This window comes from Pristiophorus japonicus, chromosome 3 (genome assembly GCF_044704955.1).
Source record: "Pristiophorus japonicus isolate sPriJap1 chromosome 3, sPriJap1.hap1, whole genome shotgun sequence".
Taxonomy (NCBI): domain Eukaryota; kingdom Metazoa; phylum Chordata; class Chondrichthyes; family Pristiophoridae; genus Pristiophorus; species Pristiophorus japonicus.
In genome coordinates, this window is record NC_091979.1 from 116768912 (window position 1) to 116784864 (window position 15953).

Genomic DNA, 15953 nt, shown 5'->3' on the forward strand with positions numbered 1-15953 from the left:
CCAACAACACAGAAAAAGAAAAAATTAAGTTCGTCATGGGGTAATGGGGGTGTGAATCTGCATCCTACTACTGTGTCGTGCATCAGCAAAGTCACGGGAACCCACTGTTCTATGCCAATCCAGTTTATACAAGACATATAGTGCATCAATAAAATAAAATACATAATCCAAAGGGTGTGTAATATATATAAAAATCTTAACTCACACACAATTCCAGTCAATGTTTTCCATTATAAATTCCTATGTCCATATTTAGAATAGAAACTGTATGTAAACTTGTCCCACTGTAATTAAACCCTCCCCCAGTGGAAACTGGCAGGTAGGTGTAATTACAGCATGACAAGTTACCTGGGGAGTTCCCATTTTAAATGTAGACATAAAGGGCCCGAGTTTCCACATGATTTGCGCCTGATTTTTAGGAGCAACTGGTGGAGAACGGACTATCTTAGAAATCGCAATTCTCCACTTTTTTTTTTCTGCAGTTCGAGTCAGGTAGAACAGTTCTACTTTGGAACAGAATTTTTTCTTCAAAAGGGGGCGTGTCCGGCCACTGATGCCTGATTTGAAAGTTTCCACAGTGAAAACGTACTCCAAACTAACTTAGAATGGAGCAAGTGAAGATTTTTGTAGAATTGAAAAAACCTGTTCTACACATTAAAAAATCAGGCGCAGGTTACAAATTAGGCGTCCAGAACGAGGTGGTGGGGGAGGGGGGGGGAAGGGAAGTCATTAAATTCGACAATAAATCCTTATTTATACTTATACAAATAAATCCAACCTGAATAAACATTTATAAGCAAAGAAAAGATTAAATAAACCATCTTCCTACCTGTGTGAAAGTGCTTCAGCCAGCCTCACAAGTTCGTTCGTTCGTTCCCGACGGCGGGCGGGAGTGCGGGACCGACCGCAGCCGGGGGGGGGGGGGGGGGGGGGGGGGGGGAAAGAATCCCGATGTCGGGGGGGGGGGGGGGGGGTCGCGGGGAGGAAGACGTTCCCAACGGCGGGCAGGCCCAAACGCAGCGGGGGGGGGGGGGGAATCCTGATGTCGGGGGGGGGGGTCGCGGGGAGGAAGACATTCCCGACAGCGGGCAGGCCCGAACGCAGCTGGGGGGGGGGGGGGGGGGGGAGCTGTTCCAGACAGCGGCCGGGAAGGAGACAGTGAGAAGGCTGCAGGAACCCTCTGTGCTGATGGCAATGTGCTTTTATTAAAAAATGTTCAAAAATTAAACAGCTACAAAGAACTACAAAAATGGCCGAGTGCCAATGTTTCCTTCACACTGAGCATGCGCGAACGCTCCAACGCGCAGGGTTGCCGGCAGGAAAAAAACTAATTTAAATAGTACCCGCCCCCTCCCATTTACAAAATCGGCGCGAGTGTAGGCTCCGCCCCCCTGGGCGGCGCGCCAAACAGACAAGGAGCTGCAGGGCTCTCCAGAATCGCGAGTTTTTTTTCCGGCGCCGTTTTAGGCGCTAAAAACGGGCGCCCAGCTCGGAGGGGCGCCCCTTTTTTATCGTGTGGAAACTTGGGCCCATAGTTAGATATAGCTAGCTAGACTGAACATCAATGACAGCTGCATGGCAAAGGCTTTTGGTAATGTAGCAATTCCAGGACTGCACAACATATTTATATTTTTCCTTTTTTACATCCTTCACTGCTACCACAGGTCAACCATGCTATCACATCTTCAGCCAGAAGGGTAGGAGAGAATGTGTACTTCATGGCTGCATCTAATAACATTACATGATTACAAACTGGCAAAAATAATCTGCAGCACACGGCTGATCAGGCCAATTTCCCCCCCTCCTTTCCTTTATAAGAGTTTTTAAAACTACTGAAGCTTGCTATCAGGAACACAGCCAAGACAGGCAGTACTTGGGCAACTGTGTTCAGCAAGTTGTAGTGATGGGTCAGCACCAAGATTTCCAATTCAGATCCTCAGCTTGCTAGCCTAATGTAAACTGCTAGAGCTATTGAATTGCCAATTCTTTTAAGAGAAGAGTCAGAAGATGGTGCGGTTTGGCTGAATGAAATAAAATGATTTACCTCTTTTTACATGGAAGAATGATGAAATGTTTATCAAGTCCAAATATGCCAAAAGAAATAAAACCCTGAAGGGAAACAGAAAAGTAGATTAATTATTTATCATAATACTTAAATTGACATTTGCTACTAAATTGATTAAATTTTACTGTTGAAATATCAAAAGAGTCATACAAAGCAATCATATTAGGAACACAAACCTGACCAAAGTTAAAAATTATACAGAAGAACTGCAGCTCAACATAAAGGCGACCTGGCTCATGGTTAAACAACCACCACAAACAACTGGATACATTCTGTAAAATGATAAAAAGCAGACAGGGATAAATCAAACTGCTACTTATACAATTAATGTAAATGTTTACATTTCTGTACAGTCCCAGTGAAAATGACCAACATAAAACCGATAATGACTTGGAATTTGTGGTCAGCAGCAAAGCAAAGGCCTCTGCTGCTGGACCTGAAGAAAGCTGCCCACAAAAATCTTGATCTCTGTGGCGAGAAGTTTGCCTTTTTCAACGTGCAATTGAGATCAATGTAGTGCTGTGGGAATCCCAAAATGTGATCTGCTGCGACGTCAAAAAGCTGTCTAAGCAGCCAATCACAATGCAAAATTCTCAGAAGGGAACCAGGAAGTGAAGTTGTTTTTATCTCCACTTTTAAAAAATATTAGAGGGCAAATCTAAGATTGGGGTCCTCATATGGGGAAAAGGTAAACCGGAAATAAATATGAACTAACTTTTAAAAAAAAAATTTCTTTTAAACTTTAAAAATTGTAATTTTCATCTTTATGGAGAAATTTGACATTCCATAAAATTAAAATGAGTTTTTCAGGTCCTTAACTGTTTAGCAGTCAATACGCTGTTAAAACCCCAATTGCCTCTACTCATTAGAATTCAGAAGAATGAGAGGCGATCTTCTCGAAACATATAAGATTATGAGGGGGCTTGACAAGGTGGATGCAGAGAGGATGTTTCCAATGATGGGGGAGACTAGAACTAGAGGGCGTGATCTTAGAATAAGGGGCCGCCCATTTAAAACCGAGAGGAGAAGAAATTTCTTTTGAGGGTTGTAAATCTGTGGAATTCGCTGCCTGAGAGCTGTGGAAGCTGGGGCACTGAATAAATTTAAGACAGTTATAGACAGTTTCTTAAACAATAAGAGGATAAGGGGTTATGGGGAGCAGGTGGGGAAGTGGAGCTGACTCCTTGATCAGATCAGCCATGATCTTATTGAATGGTGGAGCAGGCTCGAGGGGCCTTATGGCCTACTCCTGTTCCTATTTCTTATGTTCTTATGTACAACTAATCCAACAAGGCCAAACTTTTAATGGGGCATTTAAACAGTGATATTACTGCAGGAAAGCCCAAGTTTACACCGATTTGCCGGCCATGGCTGGGGGGAGCACGGTTAATTATAGCCTCTTCAGGAGCACTACTGAAGGGTGAGCAGTAGCTATAGAATAGTTGAATTTACAAAAAATACTGCCTTCAGGAAAGAAGGGGAGGGAACAATGAGTGAGATAAAAGTTAATAGTACAAGGGAAAAACAATTAATTTTTGTTACTTGATTAAAGTGGCCATTACAAAGAAGAAATTCATTTTAGTGTCAGACTTACAGCAAACAAGCCTACAATGAGAAGCAGACACAGCAGCACGTGCCTGGCCAGCTGTGGGTCTGTATTCTGTAAATGTTGCTCTTCTTGTGTCAACTTGCAGTTTTCAGCTTTGCACAGCGCTGTGCATTGTTCTGCTGCAAAACACATCATAGGTAACATTGTAGATACTGGAAGTACCATATTATTATTTTGAGTTTTGCTGACTGCAGGAAAGAAATACCTATCTGTGGTGTATGTAGCACACAAATCACTGACTCCACATGGTCTGGTGTAAATCTAACTGCTGTGACCTTCGTCCTTTATTGTTCAGCTCCAGAGTGCCTCTCAGGTGTGGTGATCAGCCTTATATAGTGCCTGTTGCAGGTACTTCCAGGTTTCCCACCACAGCGCCCTCTGTGGTGTAGCATTGTGCTTACATTACATTTAAGGTACCAGGACGATACACACATCAATACATAACATCACACTTGTCCAACGGAAGGCAGGTAGGCATAGACAGTGCGTTAGTATGGTACATGTTATCTGGTACATTAACTAGTTATTGACTGGTAACGGATCCCTGATTTCCTTGTTAGCCCTCATCATTAAATGTACTTCATATCCATTATTTTACACAAATACAATGGCCATTCAGCATAAAAAAATTATTATAAATTCGCCATCTCACATTAACATAGCTCATTTTAGACTCGCTCTGCCTTACAGAAGTCCTTTGTGGGGACCACCACATGGTAAGGCCCTTTTAGGACTCCCGGGTGCATTTCCTTTTTAAGGCGCCATCTTTGATGCAGGAGGATTCCACGAGGCTTCTCATTGGGCGCCGCCATCTTTGATGCTCTGGACCAAGGCCGCCGCCATCTTGCTCTCCGCCGCTCCGGATGCCCTCCGCTGCCACCTGAATTGCCGCCTCTCCTACGGCCATCGTCGTCGCTTCTCCGGCGGCCACCGTAGCCACCTCCCCTGCGGCCACCGACCTCCAGCTGCTGCCGCCGCCCGACTCTCCCTCTGCGTGGGCCCCTCCGATCCGCCGGCCATCCTGGATCCCTCGCACCCCGCCGGCTCACCCCCTCCCCTCCCCCCCGCCCCACTAGGCCCCTCTCTGCAGGGCTGCTTGCCTGTGGGGGCTGAGGCTGCAGGATCTCTGTGAGGTCCGGGCCTGGGGCTTGCTCTGCTTACTTGTGGGTGGATTGAGGCTGCAGCTCCAGCTCGGTGCTGCTCTCTGGGAACCCGGGGCACGGCAGCACCCCGGGGAGCAGCAGCCTGTGGAGTGGTGAAGTCTTCCCAGCTCCCATGGACCGTCCCCATCCACCTCCGGCCGAGGAGTGTTGGCCCATCGGCTGCAACAACCCACAAAGGTAAACCGTGCGTCTCGTCCCCGTGGAATACCTGCACCATCGCTCTGCCAAGAACAGGTATTAGTTCCCTGGTGTAGATACGCAGCTTCACCGTGACCAGCTTGGGTCGTGCAGCTGGGTTAATCCACAGTTGATCAAAAGTTCTCCGACTCATCAACGACTGACCCGAGCCCGTATCCACTTCCATACTCACAGGGACTCCGTTGATTTTTACTTCCCTCATCACTGGGGGTGAATCGTCGGTGCACGTATACAGTCCAAGCACCTCATCTTCTTCTACCTGCTCCTCGTTGGATGGTGGATCATCCCCCATCTCCTCAGCTACATGGTGAGTCCGATTTCTTTTACACATACGCTGAAGGTGGCCTTTCGTGAGGCAGGTATTGCACGTATACTCCGCAAACCTGCACCGGTGAGCCCCATGGCTTCCTCCACAGCGCCAGCATGGTGCTGCTTGATTGGCCCCCCCTCAGCAGACTCAGTTCCAGGACCCCGAGGTCCGTGCTCTCTGCCCCGGGCAGAGCCACGTTCTGCAGTTTTGTCCGTGACAGGCGCTATCCTGTGGACAGTGCCTGCCGGGTTCGAGACTGTGTGGATTATTTGCTTGGTGCTGCAAGTCGAGGTCATATATGCCCGGCTGATAGTGATGGCCTTTGTCAGAGTGACTGTAGGTTCCGTGGCTAACAGCTTGTGAAGGAGGCTCTCGTGGCCAATCCCCATTACGAAAACGTCCCGTAACGCCTTGTCAAGGTGTCCGCCAAAATCACATGGCGCCGCGAATCTCCTGAGGTCCGCAGCATATTTGGTGACATCCTGGCCCTCAGGTCTGCAGTGATGGTAAAATTTGTATCTGGCCGTGAGGATGCTCTCCTTCGGTTTCAACTGATCACGAATGAGTTCAGTCAGCTCCTCGTATGACTTGTCCCTGGCGCTCCCAGGTACCAGCAAATCCCTGACGAGACAGTAAACCTCATCTCCACAACTGGAGAGCAATATCGCCTTACGCTTATCTCTCATTGCGTCTGTGTCCTCCGTCAGGTCGTTTGCTGTGAAGTAGTACACGAGCCTTTCCGTGAAGGCCTCCCAATCATTGCCCACGGTAAAATCCTTTAGCGAGCCCAGAGTAGCCATGGTTGCGTGGAGTTCGTCCGCTTCCTTGTCGCCAATGTGGTGTACGTAGCACACAAATCACTGACTCCACATGGTCTAGTGTAAATCTAACTCCTGTGACCTGTGACCTTTATTGTTCAGCTCCAGAGTGCCTCTCAGGTCTGGTGGTCAGCCTTTTATAGTGCCTGTTGCAGGTACCACCAGGTTGCCCACCACAGCGCCCTCTGTGGTGTAGCATTGTGCTTACATTACATTTCAGGTACCAGGACGATACACACATCAATACATAACACTATCAATATCAGACTCACAGCAAACAAGCCTACTGATCAAAAAAAACTATTACCTGTACTGCATTGGTCCCTGGTTGAGTAATGCAATTGTTTAACTCAAAAATGTAGAGCACAAACAGAAATACACGTTGTGCCGTGAGGAATGCAGTCTGTTTAAACTTTAAACCAGTTACATTTTGGTCAAATTACTAACTCATTAAATACCATATCATAATGTTTAGCTACATAAGGATTTCTAGGTTAGTCCATAAAAATCCTGCGGCATGCAAAATGCATTCTGTACTGCTTTTAGCCATCAAAAACATTTAAGTTATTAAAACTGGGAACTTTACTAGAAAATCAATATTGTATTAATAAACATACCACTCAATAATGTCTCGTTCGTACTTCTGTCATTATTCAGAGATTGTTGGCTGGCACTACGTAATTCACCTTGATTTTCCATTTGACACGGACAGATTTCTGTTAGTACAGAAGAAGCACCTTAAGCATCAGTTTTCATATTTAATGTCCAAAAAAATTAAGTCTTTTAAATATAGAATTTTTAAACCGCTGAAACATTTCAAACCTAATACATCGGGCCCAAGTTTCCGCCGTCTGGAAAAACGGCGCATCTCGATAAGGTGCGCTGACTTTCTGGAAGAAAGAGGGCGCCGAAAACTTACTTTGTGATTCTCCGGTCTCAGGACGTCTTCGTGCTCGGCGTGGCGCAGCACAAGGGGTCGGGGGCGGAGCCAGGTTCTGGCGCTGAAAACAGTGCCGGGACCTCTGCACATGCGCACTAGAGTGTGCGCGCACGTGCAGTAACTTCTCACCCCCGAGGCTGTGTGGGAGGGGCCCGAAGCACGACGCCCCTAGCCCTGGTCGAATGGGCTCACTGGGGCGGCGAAGATCGAACTCTGGCCTCCCTCCTCTTCAGCTTCAGGTCCAGCTGCGGCTCCCAACCTCCTCCCCCCCGTTCAAGTCCCATTCTGGCTCCCTCTCCCACCCCCCTCCCTCTTTCTCTCTCCCTACCAGAAACATAGAGAGCGAGACAGAGAGCGCACGAGAGAGAGAGAGACAGAGAGCGACACAGACAGAGACTGCGGGGGGGGGGGGGGGGGTGGGGGTGGGGGGCCGTCCCAGCACGCTGTTGGAGGGCTCCCGGTGTCGGTGAGTAGAAACTTAATTTAAAAAATTTTTTTTGATTGATTTATTGGTTGATTTATTGATTTATGAGGGGGCTTGATAAGGTGGGCGCAGAGAGGATGTTTCCACTGGTGGGGAGACTAGAACTAGAGGCCATGATCTTAGAATAAGGGGCCGCCCATTTAGAACGGAGATGAGGAGAAATTTCCTCTGAGGGTTGTAAATCTGTGGAATTGCTGCCTCAGAGAGCTGTGGAAGCTGGGACATTAAATACATTTAAGACAGAAATAGACAGTTTCTTAAACGATAAGAGGATAAGGGGTTATGGGGAGTGGGCAGGAAAGTGGAGCTGAGTCCCTGATCGGATCAGCCATGATTTTATTGAATGGCGGAGCAGGCTCGAGGGGCCGTATGGTCTACTCCTGCTCCTATTTCTTATGTTCTTATGTAACAACAGATTAGATTTCTTCAAATTGAGAAGCAAAAGTAAAGGGCCAAAACCACTGCACAGGACAACAACAAAGTTGAAAAGTGCAAAAAGAGATGAGGTGAATCAAGAACTATTAGTTCACCCATTAAAGTAGACATTGTTAAGATCAGGTATTCTTTCACCTTTCACTCAGTTCAAAACTGGGAGAAGAGTCTCTGGACAAGCAATAGGAGTTAGGCATGGATTTAATTTCACTTCTACATTCCTACAACCCTCAGATGTCTGGACTCTTCCGATTCTGGCCTCTTGCGCATCTCTCTTTCCTCCTTTAAGACACTCCTTAAAATCTAGCTCCTTGACCAAGCTTTTGGTCATCTGTCCCAATATCCTTGTGGCTCGGTGTCAAAAGTTGTTTGATAACACTCCTGTGAAGTGCATTTGGACTTTTTACTACATTAGAGGTGCTATATAAATGCAAGTTGATGTTGTTGTACACAGTTAGTCTTTCCACCTCACTTAAGATCTGAAGTTCTGCATGCTTAAATGGGAGGCATTTTATAATTTATTCCTCCAGTTATTATTAGGTAGAAAATCATGCTATCTGGAAAATGTTGTTAAAGACCAAGCATGCAGACCTTTTACAGGCACTCTTACTGTCTAACTATACTTTTCATGAACATATAGGGACACAGCTTGACCCTGTGAAAAACACTCATCTAAACAATGCTTGCAAACGGAGGGCAAATGGAATTCTGCTTCATGAAAATGCATCAATAACTTTTAAACTGGTACCTGTGCCAGATAACCGCGGTGCATCAAATTAATGTTTTATCTCCTGAAAGGACTGGCTGTTCTTAGCTAGGAAAGAAATATCTGCAGCAACACACCATTATGAATTGAGCTGAAGTTGCCATTCTACAATGATTCACTCTTTACACAGTGATCAAGTTTTGATTCAGTAATTGGGAACAAGTTTGGAGGAGGGCTGGAAGAGAAGTACAACATAAAAAGGAGTTGGGGGAGGGTTGAGAGAAGGAGCACAATGGTAACTCAGGCTGAAGTATTTGTTTAGGACTGGAATGCTGTATTGAACCCTTCCAGATCGCTTCAAACAGTAGGTAGCATCAATCTTTGGTTTTATAGGAATTAGGAAGGATTAAAGATAGATGAGGAGTTCCACAGCTTTGAGGTACTGGGGAGGAATCAATTAAAGTAGGAGACTGCGCAATGATTCCATGTCAATGCAGTGAAGAAGCAGGTGATGTCGGATTGCCAATTTGTTGCTTAGGAGGAAGAAGTTCAGTACAATTAATAAAACAGATAAGAAAGGTCTTGCACAGTAACCTTAAGTACTTGTAATTAATATAGAGCCACTAATTCTTGACAATTGAGCAGGAAAAATACATTCAGTGTTGTGTTTCTTGGTAGGTTTTAAAATGAATCCTGTGTTCATTATTGCTCAATAATCAGAATGACAAATTGTGAAAGGAAAAAAGGAGCTGCCCGAAACTTATTGGTGGTGTTGAAAAATGGTGTTGAGAATTGAAACATTTTCTTGCACAGACAACTTTCTTATGACAACCCATCCTCATTCCAAATGTTGCACCAGATGAGTATTTTTACTTTGCTTGGGGATCGCAGAAGCTAAAAATACCTTTAACCAGAAAGGAAGCAATGTATTAACTGAATTATTGACTCCTACAAGGAAGACATTTACCGTCAACATCATGTGATATTCAGAGACTAGATTATGGATCTTTACAGACAAAAGTCTTTTCAAGGCTCAGATATTTTGGACTCAAGCTAAACCCTTTCAATCTCTATCTCCTCCCTTCCCCCAAAAATTGAAAAATTTGCACTGTGCATTGAAGGTCATCCCAATTTTTTCTCAAATAGCATTCCACAGACAAGCAGCATAAAAGTTGCAAACAAGAAGAAAAAAACTGCCATAAAATAATTTAAAAAATAAAGACGCTTACAATAGCAACAACATGAGAACCTCTAGAGTGAGAATGAATTGTGAACAGTTCCTACTTGCTTTCAAGTTTGAAGGAATAAAAGTTTAATACTTCATTTTCTAAAAAGTGTTTTATGCATCTACTGCTTTAAATTACTTCAATATGTATCATTGCTCTTCTCTTCTATCTTCTCACCCTCCCCTAGGATTTCCCATCAGGCCTCTCTTTACATAGCAGTCCATGTGTTATGGATATTTCAGTGAAATAGAAACTATCAGATACAAGAGTTAAAAGTCTGTTACAACTGATCAAAAATATGCCAAAAGAATAGGAAAGCAAAAACATTGCTAACAAGACAAATGAAAACAGTAGCCCAGTAAGCTCAGCTTTATCAATCAAATGTAGTAGCAAAATTGGTGAATAAACTTTGTGGCAAAATCATGTTACCAATTCACTCTGATTTGCTCTATCTACCAACAATGCAGCTCTCTTTGAGACACCTAATATGGTCAACCTTTCCTGATTCCTTTGACTTTTCCTTACCAACTCACTGGTTTGTAGAGTGGACAGCAGATATAAACATCACATCATCCATAACCCTATAGACAGTCAACTAGGATTCAACTGGCTGCATTGTAGTTGGGCACTTCTCGAATGGTTTCAAACTGGACAGTGTGCCTCAAATCAGCTATGGGGTCTTCGTGACAATGTCAAATGTGCTTGTGGACAAATACAAACCATATTCCATGTTATTAAATCATGTCAACTAGCTAAACTATCTGGTGGCCTAAGCACTTTGCATGCTGGTGATGATACTACTCTAAGATAGCTGGAATTATATGACGAGTCTGCATTTGCTAAATAAATATCTCTTGGAATGTCCATCCAACCACCTATCTGCTTTGGTGGTTATAAGGCCAATCGTTGGATTCAGCACTGCACAGCAATGACATCAATTTAAAGAAAAACAAAACAGAAGTCCACTGTAGACAACGAGATGAGGATGGGAGAAAGGGAAACAACAGACTATTTCTACTTCATTTAAAAAACATAAAATATAGAATTTTTAAGTTGGAAACAGGTAATAAATCCCAGACCTCTCATTCTATGCTATATAATGTAATCAAAAAAGATCTTCACCTTCACCAGTTGCAAATTCTGTATCAGATGTTACATTGTTAGTTGCTGTTTGGATTTCTTTTAGTCTAGCATCGTCACCAGTACTGCTAGAAAGAGAGTTGCGTTGTAGTTTCTGATAAGTATTATCCCGCCTGTTCCGACTCAGTAGCATCAGTGATGATCCCGCAAGAACAATGCTACAAGACAGCACGACTGCAGTACTGATAATCTGTAAATGACAAACATGTGAAGAAGGAAACAAACACACACACACACACACCTTAGCCCTCAATATATGTGAATTTGAGGGTCAGATCAATAGAAAGTACAGAAAACAGCCCAACTCTTGTAACAAACAGACCGTTGCTCATAATTCTAATCATACACCAGTCAATATATTTTAATATCTACCATGGAAGCCCAAGCCTACAGGCAATTTCTTTCAGTACAGCATTTTAGTCCTACCATACCAAACTTTCTATGAGCTACCTTATTTTGCATGGGTAGCCCTAGCTGATGATTGAACACCTATGTCATCAATAAGTAACCTGTTACACTTTATTGGTTTCCCAAAACTATGATATTAAGCTTTGCAGCAAAAGAAGCCAGAGTTAGCGGAACAGAGAGTTCGAGAAATGGGGAGGAATTTTAAGGCTGAAGGAGATTACAGAGTTAGGAATGGGTAAGGCCATGAAGGATAATAATTTTAAGTTTGAGGCACGGAGGACCGCGAGTCAAAGTTTGCGAGGACAGAGTTGATGATTTGAGTGGATTCGATATGGACAGCAGAGTTTTGAATGAGCTAAATTTAATATATAGAGGGTGGAAAACGGGAAGGTTTTGAAATAGTTGCGTCTGAAAGTAACAAAGGCATGGATGAGGGTTTTAGCAGCAGACAGGCCATGTCAGCAGAGGAGGTGATCTTTTTGATGGTGCAGTCCACATTAGATTTCATCTGCTGTTGTTCTGCTCACTTACATGTTTTGTTCAATTCATTGTTTAATTTCTGAGCTGTTCCTCCCACTGCAATGCTCTTCCTAGTTTGATATCATCTGCAAATTTGACCAATTTGCATCGAGTTTGAGTCCAAGTCATTGATATAAATTGTAAACAAGAACAAACTTGCAATTATATAGCGCGTTTGATATAGAAAATGCTAAAAAGCGCTTCAAAGAGGAATAATCAAAAAACATACATCGTGCCAAAGGGGGTGACCAATATTAGGAGAGGGTGACCAAAAGCTTAGTCAAAGAGGCAGGTTTTAAAGAGGGTCTTCAAGGAGGAGAGGGAAGTGGAGACACAGAAGTTTAGTGAGGGAATTTCAGAGTAAGGGGCCTGCGCGGCTTAGGGCACACCTAACAATGATGGGATGAAAGGAGGGGACGTTGCAGAAGAAGCCGCAGTTGGAGGAACATAGTGTTCGGAGAGGATGGGGGTTGTAGGGCTGCAGGTGTTACAAAGATTGGGATGATGAGGCCACAAAGGAATTTAAACACAAGGATGAGTTTTAAATTTGAGGTGTTGGTGGACTAGGATCCAATATTAGTCAGTCAGTGAAGAAAGGGTGGATGGGAAAGCAGAACAGGATATGGGCAGCAGAGTTTTGGATGAGCTGAGGTTTACAGATGGTAGAGGATGGGAGACTGGCCTGGAATGGATTAAGATAGCTGTATGTGCAGGCGACAAGGGCATGGATGAGGGTTTAAGTGGCAGAATGGCTAAGGTCAGAGCAGAGGCAGGCAACATTAGAGGTGGAAGTAGATGGTGTTGGCGATGGAGATAATATGGGATCAGAAGCTCAGCTCAGGGGCGAAGAATATGCTGAGATTCTGTCTGTGACAGTAACCAAAGAAGAGGGTGGAAGTAATGGCAAGGATATGGAGTTTGTAGCAGGGATGGAAAACAATGGCGTCAGTCTTCCTAAATGTTTAATTGGAGAAAATTGGGCTTATAGAAAACTGGATGTTGGATGAGGAGTCTTGACAATGGAGGGGTAGAGTGAAGCGGTGGAGTATTAGAAATGGCTATCATCAGTGTACATGTGGAAGTTTGCAGATGATGTTGCATGTAGATGAGGAATGGGAAGGGGGAAAAGATGGATCCTTAGAGGTGCTAGGAGGAGAAGCCATTGCTGGAGATGCTCTGGCTACAATCAGATAGGCAAGAGTTGAACCAAACCAGGGCAGTCCCACCAAGCTGGACAATAGAAGAGAAGCATTGGAGGCAGGTGATATTGTTGGGTCTGTCAAAGACTACAAGAGTTTGAGAAGGGCTGGGGAATGGGAGGGAGGAACACATGGTCTGTCCCAGTCAGAGAATATAATTTGTGATGTCAGACAAGCAGTCAGGCCTTTAGAATAGTGGAGCTTAGTTGACCCAGCCAGTGGCACTGAAAATTTATTGAGAGGGGTGATGGGGGGGGTGCAGGGGAAGTGGGGTTTAGGGCTGGCAGTGATGAGTGGCCATAGAAAAGGTTGAGAACCAAGTGATGGAATGAAGCAATAGTGGCAAGACAGGCCATAGGCAGGGAGCACATGAAAATAAGGAAGATGTGGAAGCGTATGTTAGGGAGAGGAGTACACACAGTAGCTGTAGAAAATGGCCAACTTGGAGCACAGTGATGGCATTAATAAACTGCAGCCGATTGAAAGTGCAAGAGCTGCATGAAGTCTGCAGCAAGATGTTTGGACTGCAGGTGGAGAGCAAAATCATAATACCTAAAGGGAACAAGGGAAAATAAATAAATCAATAAAACTAAAACCAAAAAAGTGTTATATATGTAAACCTGTAAATACCTTGTGTAGCCACCAGAGGGCTCATCCCCTTGAGTCCCAAGGGATCCCACAATCCCTTGGGAGCACCTGTACTTAAGGAGGCCTCAAAGGCTGGAGAGGCACTCTGGAGACCTGTAATAAAAGACTACGGTCACACTTTAATTTGAGCTCACAGTATCTGGTCAGAGACTTTATTCATATATAACAACTGGCGACGAGATACAGATAATGAACCCAATGATGCAGAGAACAATGGGCATCCTGGAGAAATTTTCCGAGGGAAATGATTGGGAAACCTTCGTGGAGTGGCTTGACCAATACTTCGTGGCCAACGAGCTGAAAGGAGAAGCAAACGCTGCCAAACGAAGGGCAATTCTCATCGTTTGCGGGGCACCAACGTATGGCCTCATGAAAAATCTGCTTGCTCCAGCGAAACCCACAGAGAAATTGTACGATGATGATGCTCCCTGACCAGTGTGCACATGAACCTGAAGGAAAGCGTTCTGATGGCGAGGTACCAGTTCTACACCTAAAAATGGTCTGAAGGCCAGGAAGTGGCGAGCTATGTCGCCGAGCTGAGACACCTTGCAAGATATTGCAAATTTGAAGGACATTTGGAGCACATGCTCAGGGACTTCTTCATACTTGGCATTGGCCATGAAGTGATACTTCGCAAACTTTTGACTGTAGAGACCCCAACCTTGAGTGAAGCCATAGCGATAGCCCAGGTGTTCATTGCCACAAGTGACAATACCAAGCAAATCTCTCAGCACACGAGTGCTGCTACAAGTACTGTGAACAAAGTGATGTTGTTTTCAAATCGTAACGTACAGGGCAGGCCCCACATGCCTGCAGCTGCACGTCCGCAGATGTCTCAGAGTCCACCATCAAGGGTGATGAATGAAAGGCCATTAACACCTTGTTAGCGCTGCGGGGGTGATCATCATTTCCATTCATGCTGCTTCAAAGGGCTGTGGAACAATGGGACACCTCCAATGTATGTGCAGGCGAACTGCAAACCCTGCAAACCACCATGTTGCAGAGGAGATCCACGGCGGATAACGACGAACCAGAGCCTCAGACCGAGGAGGCAGAGGTATATGGGATGCACACATATTTACCACAAAGTGTCCCCCGATAATGCTGAAGGTTGAATTAAATGGACACCCGGTGTCACTGGAGCTGGACACGGGTGCGAGCCAGTCCATTATGAGCAAAAAGACTTTCGATAAATTGTGGTGCAGCAAGGCCTCAAGACCAATCCTGACTCCCATTTGCACTAAACTGAGAACTTACACAAAGGAACTGATTCCCGTAATCAGCAGTGCTACCGTAAAGGTCTCCTACGATGGAGCAATGCACAAGCTACCACTCTGGGTGGTACTGGGCGATGGTCCCACGCTGCTCGGCAGGAGCTGGCTGGGAAAGATACGCTGGAACTGGGATGATGTCCGAGCGCTCTCGTCCATTGACGACACTTCGTGTGCTCAGGTCTTAAACAAGTTCCCCTCGCTGTTCGAACCAGGCATCGGGAAGTTCTAAAGAGCAAAAGTGCAGATCCATCTAATTCCGGGGCCACGACCCATCCATTACAAGGCGAGAGCAGTACTGTACATGATGAGAGAGGGTGGAGATCAAGCTGGACCGGCTGCAACGAGAGGGCATCATTTCGCCGATCGAATTCAACGAGTGGGCCAGTCAGATTGTTCCAGTCCTCAAGGGAAATGGCACCATCAGAATCTGTGGCGATTACAAAGTAACTATCAATCGTTTCTCCCTGCAGGTTCAATACCCACTACCAAAGGCAGACGACCTTTTTGCGATGCTGGCGGGAGGAAAGACGTTCACGAAGCTGGACTTGACCTCGGCCTAAATGACGCAGGAACTGGAGGAATCATCGAAGGGCCTCACCTGCATCAACACGCACAAAGGTCTTTTCATTTATAACAGATGCCCGTTTGAGATTCGATCAACCGCGGCGATATTCCAGAGAAACATGGAAAGTTTACTGAAGTCGGTCCCATGCACGGTGGTCTTCCAGGACGACATCTTGGTTACAGGTGGGGACACAGTCGAGCATCTACAGAACGTGGAGGAGGTTCTTAGTCGACTCAACAGTGTGGGGCT

At 45.1% G+C, this 15953-nt stretch overlaps 1 protein-coding gene across 3 annotated transcripts in view; it reads right to left on the bottom strand.

Moving 5' to 3' along the window:
• Window positions 1-15953, bottom strand: part of LOC139259852 (lysosomal cholesterol signaling protein-like) — a 116649-nt gene that overhangs the window by 9402 nt on the left and 91294 nt on the right. For all 3 annotated transcript variants that reach the window (XM_070875739.1, XM_070875738.1, XM_070875740.1), the window contains exons 11-15: window positions 11074-11281; window positions 6781-6879; window positions 3660-3793; window positions 2242-2337; window positions 2045-2109 (exon numbers count right to left, since the gene is read on the bottom strand). In XM_070875739.1, coding sequence (XP_070731840.1) covers window positions 2045-2109; window positions 2242-2337; window positions 3660-3793; window positions 6781-6879; window positions 11074-11281 — 602 coding nt within the window. The remainder of the gene's footprint in view (window positions 1-2044; window positions 2110-2241; window positions 2338-3659; window positions 3794-6780; window positions 6880-11073; window positions 11282-15953) is intronic.